The sequence below is a fragment of the Lepidochelys olivacea genome, assembly GCF_965140295.1.
Source record: "Lepidochelys olivacea isolate rLepOli2 genome assembly, chromosome: 7".
NCBI classification, from domain to species: domain Eukaryota; kingdom Metazoa; phylum Chordata; order Testudines; family Cheloniidae; genus Lepidochelys; species Lepidochelys olivacea.
The window spans coordinates 124,921,725-124,935,325 of record NC_140417.1 but is presented as its reverse complement, the minus strand read 5'-3'; the positions used below and the strand labels follow the sequence as shown (position 1 = coordinate 124,935,325).

Genomic DNA, 13,601 nt, shown 5'->3' with positions numbered 1-13,601 from the left:
CAGCCCCTCCAGAGCACCCGCGGCTCCCCACCCAAGTTTTAGTCACAGGTATTTTTAGTAAAAGTCATGGACAGGTCACGGGGCGTGAATTTTTGTTTACTGCCCGTGATCTGTCCATGACTTTTACTAAAAATACCCATGACTAAAACGTAGCCTTAGTTATGACGTTTGGAAAGCCATGCCGGGAAACCAGCTTGAGAGCTGTGATTTTAAGTCAAATACCGAGCTTTGTTCGGGTTCCTCTGTCATCCCAACACCCCTTTACTTCGAATGTGGGAGGAAACTTAACTGAAAAGACATCATGCCTCAGTTTTAATCCCTCCTCCTTTTCCACTGCATCCATTTCAACTTTCTTGGACTTGCCTTGGAGGAGCCACACACTTCGCCCCGCCTCACTTACCCACCCTCACCGGCTGCAGCAGCAGCATCCCTCGCCACCCCGCAATGGCAGCAGCTGGAATATTCCATTACATAAGAACGGCCAGACTGGGTCAGACCAAAGGTCCATCTAGCCCAGGCTCCTGTCTTCCAACCATGGCCAGTGTTAGTGCCCCAGAGGGAATGAACAGAACAGGGAACCATCAAGTGATCCATCCCCTGTCGCCCATTCAAAGCTTTGGGCAAACAGAGGCTAGGGACACCATCCCTGCCCATCCTGGCTAATAGCGAGGGCCCTGTCAAATTTATGGTCCATTTTGGTCAATTTCATGGTCATAGGATTTTAAAAATCGTATATTTCATGATTTCAGCTATTTACATCTGAAATTTCACAGTGTTGTAATTGTCGGGGTCCTGACCCAAAAAGGAGTTGTGGGGGGAGTCGCAAGGTTATTGCAGGGAGGGTTGGGTATTGCCACCCTTACTTCTGGTGGTGGCGCTGCCTTCAGAGCTGGGTGGCTGGAGAGTGGTGGCTGCTGGGTGGCATGGCCACCCTTGCTTCTCTGCTTGTGCCTGCAGACCTGGGCCCTCCATCAGCAGCTGCCACTCTCCAGCCACCCAGCTCTGAAGGCAGCAGCGCAGAAGTAAGGATGGCATGGTATGGCATTACCACCCTTACGTCTGGGCTGCTGCTGGCGGGGTGCTGCCTTCAGAGCTCTCCTGGCCAACAGCCACTGCTCTCTAGCCACCCAGCTCTAAAGGCAGCACAGAAGTAAGGGTGGCAATACCATGACCCGCCCCTAAAATAACCTTATGACCCTCCCATAACTCCTTTTTGGGTCAGGACCCCCAGAATGAGAAATGCTGGTCTCCTCTGTGAAATCTGAATAGTATAGGGTAAAAGCACACAAAAGACCAGATTTCGTGTGGGAAGACCAGAATTAATGGTCCATGACGTGTTTTTCATGGTCATGAATTTGGTAGGGCCCTAATAGCCATTGATGGATCTATCCTCCAGGAATTTATCTAGTTCTTTTACGAACCCTGTTATAGTTTTGGCCTTCACAACCTCCTGTGGCAAGGAGTTCCACAGGTTGACTGGGCGTTGTGTGAAGAAATACTTTCTTTTTGTTTGTTTTAAAACTCTGGCCACTTCTCCAAATCATCGCTGCACTTTCTTACGTGCTGCCCCATGGTGCATAAAATGCCATTCCTCAGCTTGTCCATGGGCTGCTCCTCTCTGCTCATTAGTGTCACAGTTTAGCAAGGTTTCAGAGTAACAGCCGTGTTAGTCTGTATTCGCAAAAAGAAAAGGAGTACTTGTGGCACCTTAGAGACTAACCAATTTATTTGAGCATAAGCTTTCGTGAGCTACAGCTCACTTCATCGGATGCATGCTGTGGAAAGCGTAGAAGATCTTATTATATACACAGAAAAAGCATGAAAAAATACCTCCTCCCACCCCACTCTCCTGCTGGTAATAGCTTATCTACTGATCACTTGGCACCTACATTTTACAGTGATGGGTACATTAGTCATGCATAAAGATATGGAAAATATTAGTTTTCAAGAGAAACTGATGTTTCTAAATTATATAAATATAAAGAGGCTTATTGCTGGCTTGAGATGAAGCGTCACCTCCAATCAAAGCACTTTGATTTTACTGTGAAAGAATTATTTGGAAAGTAACTGCTAGTTTAACGTGGTCAAGTAACCGTTGCATTTTCTTTTACTTCATAGTACCAGGGTTAGTAAAACCCTGAAAGCAGGCTAGTCTGCACACTGTAGCAGTTACTCTTCCAGGATTTTTCACTGTGAATTGAAGGCAATGTTAGCAAACGTAGGCCCTTATGTACCCAAGCTTAATAAATAAGAAACTTCTGATTGATAAGGGGCAGAACATAATTGCAGGACATCAGATTTTCCATAGCACTAACAGAATGTCCACACAACAGGGAGATTTCTACTATTTGTTGCCTTCACCCAATCTAGGTCCAAATAAGGAATTTTAGCAGAAACAGCTTGAAATTATGTGGGTTCCATTTCTTTGTACAACTGGTGTAGTAACCTACTTTTCACAAGTCAGCATTTCCAATATCAATAATGTTTAACATTAAAAGTGGTACACACGAAGTATGGGTTAAAAGAAGCTAAATTTGGGTCTAAAGTCAGGAACAGCTGAAGCAGGGTGCCACTATATTGAATGTTACTCAGGACCAAATACAGAAAGATGCCAGCGAGCACACAGTTACTGTTATTGGAAGCTTTCCGTGTATTAATTAGAGTTGTTGACATTCCTCTTCTGTGGAGCAATATCTGCTCAGAAGATGAGAGCAACACTAATGCTGACTTCTGCACAGCAAACCGTCAAGCAAACCACAGTTTTCTTGGTCCAATTCCATCTGACAAGCAATCCAGCAACAAAGACACATCAGCACCGCTACTAACTGTACACATTCCAGGGAAAACATATCAGCAAGCCAGGTCAAACCACACAAGCAGAAACCAGGTATTTTTATCTAGGCATTTATGACCATGGTGTCTACTTCTAATTCATTAGTAAATCCTCAATAAGCCCAGCCACATCATTTTGCCAAGAGACCATTCTCTCTATTCACTAGATAAATTATTTACCATGAAAGAAAATTAAGGTGACCAGTGACGGAGAGCTAGTTAGAGGAAGGGAGATCATGGGAACCCACACTCCTGCAAGATTGCATTTCAGCTTTCACATGCATCCGCTACTCAACTGCTAAAAAGGTTTAATCAGGAATCCTATTTACTATGGAAAACAGATGGAGACTCCAAACCTTGATCCTTCTACCAGTAATTATTAACTTTACATTTTTATTTCCCCTCTGCATCTCTTTATTCTTGTTAATTTACATTTTACAACCATAGGTATGTAATTTGTGACACTTTAAGATACACACTAGAAACAACAGAATTACAACCCTTTTAAAGTTTTTCACAACAAAATTTATTAGAAGAATAGTGGTTTTGAAAAGTCTAGCATCCAGTGAAAACTACCATACACAACATTACAGCTGGGAATGTGTTTCCAAAATGACATGGTCAAATAATACAATGGAGCCATTAAATCTTACACATGCACAACAAGAGAATTAGCGCTTCTGACATACAATGCAAAAAAAAAATAAATGGACCACATGAATTAAAAATTTAAAAGTACTTATCACATACATTAAGACACAGCTTATTTAGTCCAGTCAAAAAATCAGAACTGCATTAAAAAAATTAATGTAGTGCAATCAAACCAAAAACCTTAATTTGTGATCATAAGTGCTCTACTACATAAAACGTTGATCATAGCAAGGAACAAAAGTTCAAATCACACAGTACAAAAAAAATCTGTAAATAAATATAAACTACAGTACAAGAGAAATATTAAATTATACAATTCCGTCAAACTGTAAACAGTATATTGAAATGAGGTCCATAAGAGTAAAGGGGGGGGTTCCTGTTTTTTTTCCCATGACACTTGAACTTCTAGAGGTCAGAGAGAAATGCCATTTTCCATACTCATCAAAGACTATGGGTCACATAAATAGAAAGAGAACTCTTTTGGGATGTAAAGTATCAAATAATAAAGCAGAGGTGTTGCTGACTTGCGACTGCAGACAGATTACTAGAGGTTCAAAGAAGCAGATTTTTCCTTAAAATTTCACACACACACACACACACACACCCCTTGTGCAGATACAGCAGACAGGCCCATCACTACAGCTGTTAAGTGCCAACACATTCTCAATTAGTGCTCAGCATTAGAAAAGAGACACCTGTCAGGGGCTTAGTCTTTCCAATTATGTGATAGTGATTATACAGACTATTATAGACTTGGACCTCTGCTGATTATCTGACAGGTTTACATGCTTGTCATACAACACTGACTTTGGCAGAACAATTACTAATAAACTCAAAGCACTTCTGGCCCATTGGTTTCCATCACAGTGGCCAGTGCACAGAATTCTCTAAAGACATTGCATAACTAGAATGTAGAGGTCAGACACCCAAGGACCGGTGCTTGAATTTAGAAGTAGTTATCGTGAAAGAGAAGCAAGAGCCACATGAAGGAAATGCTTCTGTAGTGTTTACGGAAGCAGCTGGGAATGTATTTTACTTTAGCTGCACTGGCTAGTAGTGGCATTTTAAAATATATAAGTTTAAGATTACATATATAATATATATGTATATAATATATAGAGAGACATTTCTTACAATACATAGTTAACAGGAACCCCCATGCGATCTGTTCAGTAGTAACTGAATATACAGAATGCCACTATAAGTGTCTGAGGCACTGTGTGCTGGAGAGTAATATGCAGCTTTAAAATCCGTTTGGCTGAGTTATACCTGGATACCTGAACTGAGTTTTAAGTTGACATTCATCAAAGATGTGCTATCAGCACGTCAAAAGAAAAGCAAAACAAAATACAAGTCACTGCTAGGTTTAAGAATAGAGTACAAGTACCTGAATTGAGTGAGGATAGTGTGTAAACTGTCCCTGAGGGTTTTTAAACAGTGTGTACAAGCTGGATTCCTAAGAACATTAGTTTAACTTACAGTGCGGACTGATAAAATACCAATGTCTGACAATTTAACAAGTGGAGGTTAGAAAGAGTTATGAGCAAACACTCCAAACATATTTTATACATTTTTTAAAGCAGCAGTAAGCTGCTGTAAGCATACATCCCATCAGTACAAGCAACACATGGGAATCAGATAAAGGTTTCTATTTGCAAAAAGCCCATCACATATTAATAAGTAAAGAATAGTCACCTGCTAAATTAGAATGCACCTAATTACAGACTAGCAATTCAAGATTAGGTTTTTAATCAAATACTTTGCTATTACATACTAAAATTCCTTAAGCACACGAATGCTGGTATTCTAATCTAGTTAGTTTTTTTAAAATGTTCCCCCTTCATTTAAGAAATAGACCATTCCACAACTTAAACATTTAGATCCATTTTCAGTCCTCAGACGTAAAAAGCATGTCAGTGAGTTTATATTAAAAATTTACATGGTAAAAAGGCTTGAATTTCAGCCAAAAGATTCTAAACACTGCTCATTCCCTGAAGGTGTAAGGGAGAGAGAATCCCTACCCATTTTCCTAGTGATATATTTTTCAAACTGAACACTACACAATGATTTAAAATGATTTTTCGTTTTGGGAAATTTCCCTCCTCCCTCCCTGTTACCCCAGATTCCAAATCTCAAGCCCTGAAATGGTCTGTGGAAATGATTTGTTAAAATATCAAGCATATACATTTAGAAGTTGCCTGAACATTATAAAATATTGTAGTATTATTCTTTGAAGCCAGATTAATATCTCAAGAGAACTTGTGATCTGACATGAAAAGTGGTTAATAATAATCCTAGATTGTAACATTTACAGTATCTAAGACTCTGAAGACCAGATAAATTAAGACTTTAGTATTAGAACGCAAAAAAGTGCTGAAGTATCCCTTTTCCGGTATTGTACTACAGGTCAGACAAGTGCTTTTATAATGACAATAAAGTTTACTGTACTTGCTTCCACCAAGCATAAAAATATCACCTGCAAAACATTTGAGATGTAGCACCAAGTATTTGATAAACTGTATTAGTAATTCTAGTGCTGTCTTCATTATTTTAGGGTGGAGAAAATATCTAGATCTGATTTCATTTGGCTAGTGACCACAGAAAATTCTCTTCTGATGGATCTGTCTGTATCCTAACCCCAGCCACTATCATATTCACCCAGACAGACATATCTGCAAATATATTGTCTTAAGAATCTTGCTAAATTCTACTTACCCATTCAATAGGGACAAGTAAAATATATTTTTAGAAAGAGAATGAAATTTTCTGGGCAGAATTTAAAAAAATCCTTAATTGTAAAAAGGGTGGGGAAATAGATTTTGCAACTGGGCTAGGAAATTTTCATGAGGATACTATAAGGCTATTTTAAAATGAAGGTTTTCAGGTCATTACCTGAGTAAGGGGATAATTTTGTAGGACATGAAATCCAAGACGGCTGTAATGCTGGTACACAGATTTTGCTGAAGTCAAACCCCGAATCTGTGAAAGACAGATGTTGGAATGTCTGCATGTAACTTCTTGGGGGTTTTTTTTGCTATATGTGTAGTGTACCTGTGGGTCATTTTTTGTGTCTACAATATTTCTGTTTAGCGATCATCAAGATATGATGAAAAATTCAATTATATATTACATACTTAAAGAGTAAATATAGTGATTACAATATATGCTAGTTCCAAATGAACTTGCAACTAACTAACAGTGCATATGTTTAAGCTTCTGCAGGATCTAATTTCGAGTTTTCAATACAATTCAAAAGCAGTGGAAACCTTAACAGTACCAAAACTAGTCACAGAAAGAGAAGTTGATAGATATAATTTGTATACTAGCATTAGTCAATATAATCTTATTTGGAAAAAAAAAAAAAAAAGGTGGGTTTTCTTAAACAAGCATAAATCTCACTGCTGAAATTTCTATTAAGGAAAACCTCAAGATATTCCTGACCCTCATAAAAATGTAGGCAACATACCAATGTTACCACTATGTTTTGGCAGAGAATTTAAAACAAAAATCATTTTGTGACAAATAAAGCTTTCTATACAGTGTAATAAATTCTCCTTCATACAGTTTGGACTTGCAGCTAGTGTACATCATCAAAATAAAAAAAGACCTCTCTATGTTATAGTTCTGGTAACACTGCATTTTGGATAAGACAAGGGAATTGCACAGCATTCCCTTCACTCACAGGCCACATTCATCTACCACTCCTAAAACTCGAGGACAGCCAAGAAGAGAGACTTAATCCTAAAGAAACTGAACAGAAAGACTTGGAAATTTGCGTTCCACCTGACACCAGTATAACTATCCTTTTCAGTACAGTTTGAAGAACAATTTGATATGAACAAATAAGTTATTACGGCTTGTACAGAGTTTAGTAAACCCCAGGACTAGGGGGATCATTTTGCCAGTTATCTTCACAAAACCCTAATCAATTTGTTTAGGAAGCCAGCCTACTCTTTTGCACTTCCCTGAAGGAAATATTTACAGACTCTTTTAAATGCAGGTCTGCCATGAAACACAGCACAAACCATAAGCGCTAGAACTAGGGGTTTTGGGGTGCTACCACACCCCCCTGGCTTGAAGTAGTAAAATCAGCCCAAATACATGGTTTCCATGTTCAGCACCCCTACCATAAAAACTGTTCCAGGACCACTGGCACAAATCATTCTTTGTCTGCTCCTGAACAATCTCAATGTATATGTGCAGCTGCCTCTTGTGTGACAGGAGTGTTCTCAGGCATGCGACTCAGGAAAGAACCACAAACAAAAAGGTACGTAATAGTTACATCTAGACTGTGCAGCTGAATTAGTTCCCACGTAAGAGGCATCAATCATATACATTTATTAAGAATCATTTGTGTTCTGAGATGGGAAATATTAGGGCTGGACTTCAGGTCTAGTGGCAAGCAACATACGCCAGTCAAAGTTTGGGTCCTGGGGCCAGTGAGAAGAGCGAACACATTTTTTGTGTTGCTATTTAGGAAGTTCATCTGACTAATGCAGAAGTAGCAATGAGAGATTCTAAAGGAAGCTGTGACTTGAGCTTTTAATGGACTGCATGGGGCTCTGAGGACTTTCCCTCTACACCAGAAAAAAAAAAAAAAGCCCAAATACTACATGCCCCTACAATATATAATTGGAATGTTCCATTCTTTATAGCTGGAGTCAAGTGTAACAGCCACAATAAGAATGCCTACTACATTGTGGAATGAGGATCCAACTGGCTGAAAGTGAGGTAATAATTTGTAATAGGTCACTAGAGTTCTAAGAAAGCACTTTTACATTTTACAGGTCCAAATAAAAAACGGATACATTTCATACATGTCAGGCTTGCTCACCAGAACTGTACGATAATTAACTCCACACCAGGACCCCTACCACATCTTCATTATATGCTGCAGCAAAGATTTACCAAGCAACATCTAAACTTCAGTACAATATGAAAATTGATTCTTAAAACTTTATACACACAAAATATAACATTACTTTTCTAGGATGGGAATAGGGAGAGGGATTCTCCTTCATGATAGTTGGACTGAAAAACTAGTTTTCAGAGACTGCCACAAATATGATTCACAGTTTCTTGCTGTCATCAGCTTCTTTCAGCTAAGTGAAAACTACATCATCAGTGTGCTATACAACAATACTCTGAATCCAATGACTATATCTGATGGATACCCTTGGGAACAAGAGAAAACTAGTGACTGAAAATACCTGAAAGGCCACCTCCTACAGACTCCTTGATTTTCACAGGGTAGCAATTTGTCTGTGTTCTGTTATCATTGTGCTCCCACAAAAGCACCAGGAGGAACAAGGTCTAAGCCCTATCTCCTGTCCAACTGATCCAAACAACATAAGCATCCACTTATCAGAAATAACATGAGAAACAAAGCCTTTGTTATAAAGACAGCAGTGAACCACATCTTCCCATACCAAAATATGGTCAACTGGGAATTCTGGCCATGCAAACTGCTAGTCAGCAGAAAATTAAGCATGCTAATGGACAAACATTAATTCCAATTATATATTTTAAATTATCCCAAATACTACCAAGATAGCTACACTGAAAGCGCCTGTAAAGAATATGTAGTGAAAGAAAGAAATCAAACATCAGTGGGTCACTGCAGCTCTAGAGCGATACCAGTCATGTGATCAATCACCTCAGAGAAAATATGTTAGATGGGACTTTGAAACAAAATTTAACATTAAAAGGTGCACCTGAATATTACAGACTAAATTTACAAAACCTACAATAAGGTAAAATATATATCTTTTGAATATTCAGCAGCTTTTTTTTTTTAATTGTTTTTATTTTTTGAGAGGCTCATGAAATTTTAAAAGGGACCACTAACTAATCTCAACCATGCTTCACAAAACAATAATGGCTATTTTATATTGCAGTTACCAACGTAATGCAATTAGTGCTTAAAAATAATCTACACTTTTTTTTTCCTTTTTTCTTTTTAAACAGAGAGACCTTTGGAGGAAATATGGTTGTTCAAAAGCTTCTCAGAAAAGAAAGATTACCTGAATTTTAAATGATCACAGATCTCAAGTGTAATGTTTAAAAGCTTCGCAGACATTGAATATTACAATCTTCAGGTCTCAGGACATTTAATCTGAGAAAGATAAGCGTTTGGTTTGTTTTTTAAAATTCACTTTCTAACCAAAGCAAATAATAAGAGTACTTCACTTTTCACTATCTATTTACAATTCTTAGCCTACAGTCTGAATTGATGCAAGACAAGTTCTCTTTTTAAACTGCAGCATTCAAGGGTAGGCACACCATTCTTCTGCTGCACGATTGTCATCCACTTAAACAGACACACACAAAATATTGAGGTGAGTAAATGAGCACTCCACTTGCACTGCAATAAAACTCAACTCATACACCACTTAAATAAAGACAACCGCAAAAGGTTAAACCTCTCTGAACAGTAAAACTCTATGCAAGTGTAACATTTTTAGCTTGCAGCAAACCTTCCACTATACCTCCAACAGCAGATGAAATCACACATTTAACAGTGCACTTTTATTGCAAACCACAGATAAACTGGACTATATTGCAGAGTTTATATACTGCTACTGAGCTTAAAACTGCTTAAAATGGTGCGATGGCAGCTAGATCTCTAAGAGGAACCAGACTTTTGAGTGTTGACATTAAGTAAAAAACAAAAACAAAGCATAGCTGGGACAAAAGCCCAGTCCATCTCAAGAATGAACAGTGCATATTTAAAATGACAGCAATGGTGTGCCTAACCTTTGAACATAATAGGTTTCTGGAAAAAAAAAAAATATATATATATATATATATATATATATATATATATAAACAAAAGAAGGCTAATTGAATTAACTGCTCCAGAATTCATTCAGTAGCCCTGGGGCTACGGAGGCCATCTTCCATTGAACTTTCAGTATCCACTTTGAATCACTAACAGTGCTTAATGCTCTCTCACACACAAATTCCAACACTTCTTTTGGTTGTGCAACTGGGGAAATGGTGGTCCTACAAACCTTTTGCACAAGTTTAAATTAAGACTAAAGTGTTTCCACCTGAAGAACCAGCAATTCTGATTTGGTCAAATTGTAATTAAGTCCAGTGAGCTTTATCTGGTGACTGATCACTCCAGCAGAAACGATCAAAGACAAGAGTATTGTACAAAACGTATCTTGAAAGTATATAATGATAAAAATATCATAATAAAAACGATTGGACTTGTGGTTTATGGAGTGTTTATATGAGGTTTAACTGCTAACACTAGTGTGTGCTAAACCACTATCAAATCAACACCAGGTAAAAGTAAAACAAAGAAATGCAGGATATATGAGAACATTTCCTGCTACTGGCAACTGTAGTATTTAAAAAGGAAACACCCATTGGGTGTTCAACCCTGACAGCATTACAGCTAGATATGATGTGGAGCCTAAATCAGATCAGGCTACCTGTGTGTTTTTATTTCTTCCCTGAACATTAACACAGATCCTTCATTAATGTGGATATTTGGGCAGACTAGAGAGGTTGTAAAGTTTATGAGATCACTGTTTTGTTTTACGCAAGATCACAGTAATTTGCTACGCGTACCCCCACTCCCCAGTTCAGAGTCATTTAACCAAGTTGTTGGAACCGCAGTTTAGTAAACTCAGAATCAAGTCTGTAAAAAGTGACAGGTTACAAAGAACCATAGTTTTGTTAAAATGAGGCATACCCCAATACATCATTTAGTGTACCCTGACTGCTCCTGACTAAAAGGAGCTTGTCTTCCGTGAGATAAGGCTACATCCTCAAACAGGTGAGTCTAAATCTCACCTTTATAAAATATCAAACAAAATGACAGCGAAGGTAGTGTTACAAAGTAGTTAACCAAAGTATTCCGAAGGTAGTGTATGTAAGTTTCTCCACCCCTCCCCTCTGGGTGAGCACTAAGCAGACTGCTAATGATAAATTAATTTAGAAAGAAAACGGCAGAAGCCTAATTAGACCCAATTGATTACCCATCTCCAAGTTCAAAAGATTTGCCATTCCTAAAGAGCTTGTGTTAGCGTAATCCTTCAATCAACTGGATCCAAGAAGGGGAAAAAAAGAGTTCTGAAGAATTTGTGAAGCTTTTCAAATTATTATAAAAAATAGTTTGATTCTCATTCAAGAATGTCTGGCATTAGAGAGAATCAGTTTCACAAAGTGGACTTGGTTTTGAAAGGCAAATATGAAAAGAAAAAAGAGAAAGTACAGGCTCCACAAGCAAGGAGTCTACTTCCACGTGTCTGCATTCTTTGTGAGGTAACTCAAGTCTCCATAGAACAACAGAGAAACATGCAAAAGGCCCAAAAAAAAAAAAAAAAAAAAAAAAAAGGATCTGAGCCATACCGGGCCCGAAAATTTACAAATATGCAACATTCAGAGCACACCTTTCACCTGTGCCCACACGAGTCTATGCTAAACTGCAAAGAAGCAAGTGTCACAGTAAACAGAGGGGAGTCAGGTGCACTCAGTAGGAGCTGAACAATGCAGTAGTGCTCACCCAGTCTGTAAAGTAATTGGCACTCTACAACATCCCTACTCATCTTTTGATTCATTCGCACTTTGTGCTGTCTCTCCCTGGGGATCTAATTCCATCTTTATTGAAACATCCTGCCCCTCCGACCTCATTAATTTCATTTTTTTCTTTGGAGGGTTTTTCAAAGTGCCCAGCCTCTCTTTAACTTTGTACTCCAGTGTACTGTGGGGAATCCCATAAATACTCTGAGCTTTGGAAACACTCATTTTCCCACTCATAACCACAGAGATTGCTTCCTCCAGTATCTCGCTGTTGTACTGTCTGTATCTCCCTCTTTTCTTCCTAGGTTGCTTGGAGCCAGGATCTCCCTCTTGATCAGAGGTGGGATATGGCTGTCCAGAGGTAGACTGCTCAGCATCTGAGCCCCAGGAATCTGGTCCAGCATCCAGCAAACTTCTCCTGTTTTGTTTTGGAAGGATAGCCCTTAACTTTTTACTAAGCGCGCTCTCCGTTTGTGAACCCATTACCAAAGAGCTATAGCTGTACTGGTCACCAGTGCGGGACTCCCATGAAAGGTCCATGCCTCGAACTTGTGGTATCTTTAAATCCACAGGAGATGAATGGCTCACATCCTTTTTCCCATCCTGTTTAGTATGAAGTGCCATTTTTTGAAAGGCAGAGTTTTCTGTAAGAAAAGGAAGGTCACTGATGTTGCTGAGTGCACCATTTCCCCTGAATTTCATGCGGCTGAAATTGAATTCATAGTGTGGTTTTGCCCAAGAAGCCTCCCTGGATAATATTAAGTGCTGTCCATGATTCTGCAGTCCAGATGGCCCATGGCTGGCAGCTGTAGAAAACTGGTTTCTGCTCAGCAGTTCTTCGCTAATCTGTAGTGATCGAGCCAGTGGAACTTTAAGAGATGTGGAGTGGCCATAAGCTTCCCTGGTTCCATCTTGAAAGCTTCTTGGAGGTACCCCATCACCACTCCGAAGTCCCTCTGGATGGTGCTGGCTGGGTCTCCCAGGTCGCCTAATTGGATGGAAGGAAACTGATGTGAGCAGGACTTGCACAGGTAGGGAGGGATGGGTGAGGGGGCCACTCCTTTATTAGAAGGCCTTGCTTGGGTAACATCACTTTTTGTGTTATTTATTTTTTTCTCTATTTTTTTTTTTCTCTATTTTTTTTTTAAAGTCTCAGCATCAGTCAGTTTTAAAACTTGTTCGCAAAAAAAGAGAAGCTTTTTGGGCAAAGAAAAATGAAAGCTGCTGCCTGGTCTCTGGTTGGGTTCACAAATTCTCGGAGTAGAAAAGGCTTCGCGCGCAAGCGTCTGAAAATAGCACCTTAATTATAAATTACAAAGTAATAGTCAGTCTTCATAGTTCTATACACGACTGTGTTACTATTGTGACGTTACCACTAAACAAGTACAGTAATAAAAGAGTGATACAGAAGTGATACCAAATACAACATATTCAACCCACAAAAACTACAGCCACCTGCAATATCTACACATTGGAGGAAACCTTGGAAGCTGTTTGCTTACACCATATGCAAGCAAGAGTAGCTGCTCAATGTAAAAATGCTTAGCAGAACTCCAAGGAATTTGCTTAACTTGCATTCAACA

At 38.9% G+C, this 13,601-nt stretch overlaps 1 protein-coding gene across 6 annotated transcripts in view; it reads right to left on the bottom strand.

Moving 5' to 3' along the window:
* LCOR (ligand dependent nuclear receptor corepressor) overlaps positions 1-13,601 on the bottom strand; it is a 109,168-nt gene that overhangs the window by 25,191 nt on the left and 70,376 nt on the right. For 2 of the 6 annotated variants that reach the window (XM_084635303.1, XM_084635302.1), the window contains one exon: positions 11,859-13,006. The exons of the other annotated variants lie outside the window; for them this stretch is intronic. In XM_084635303.1, coding sequence (XP_084491429.1) covers positions 12,037-13,006 — 970 coding nt within the window. In that variant the 3' untranslated portion in view covers positions 11,859-12,036. Of the gene's footprint in view, positions 1-11,858; positions 13,007-13,601 lie in introns of those variants that run through there. 6 annotated transcript variants of the gene reach the window in all.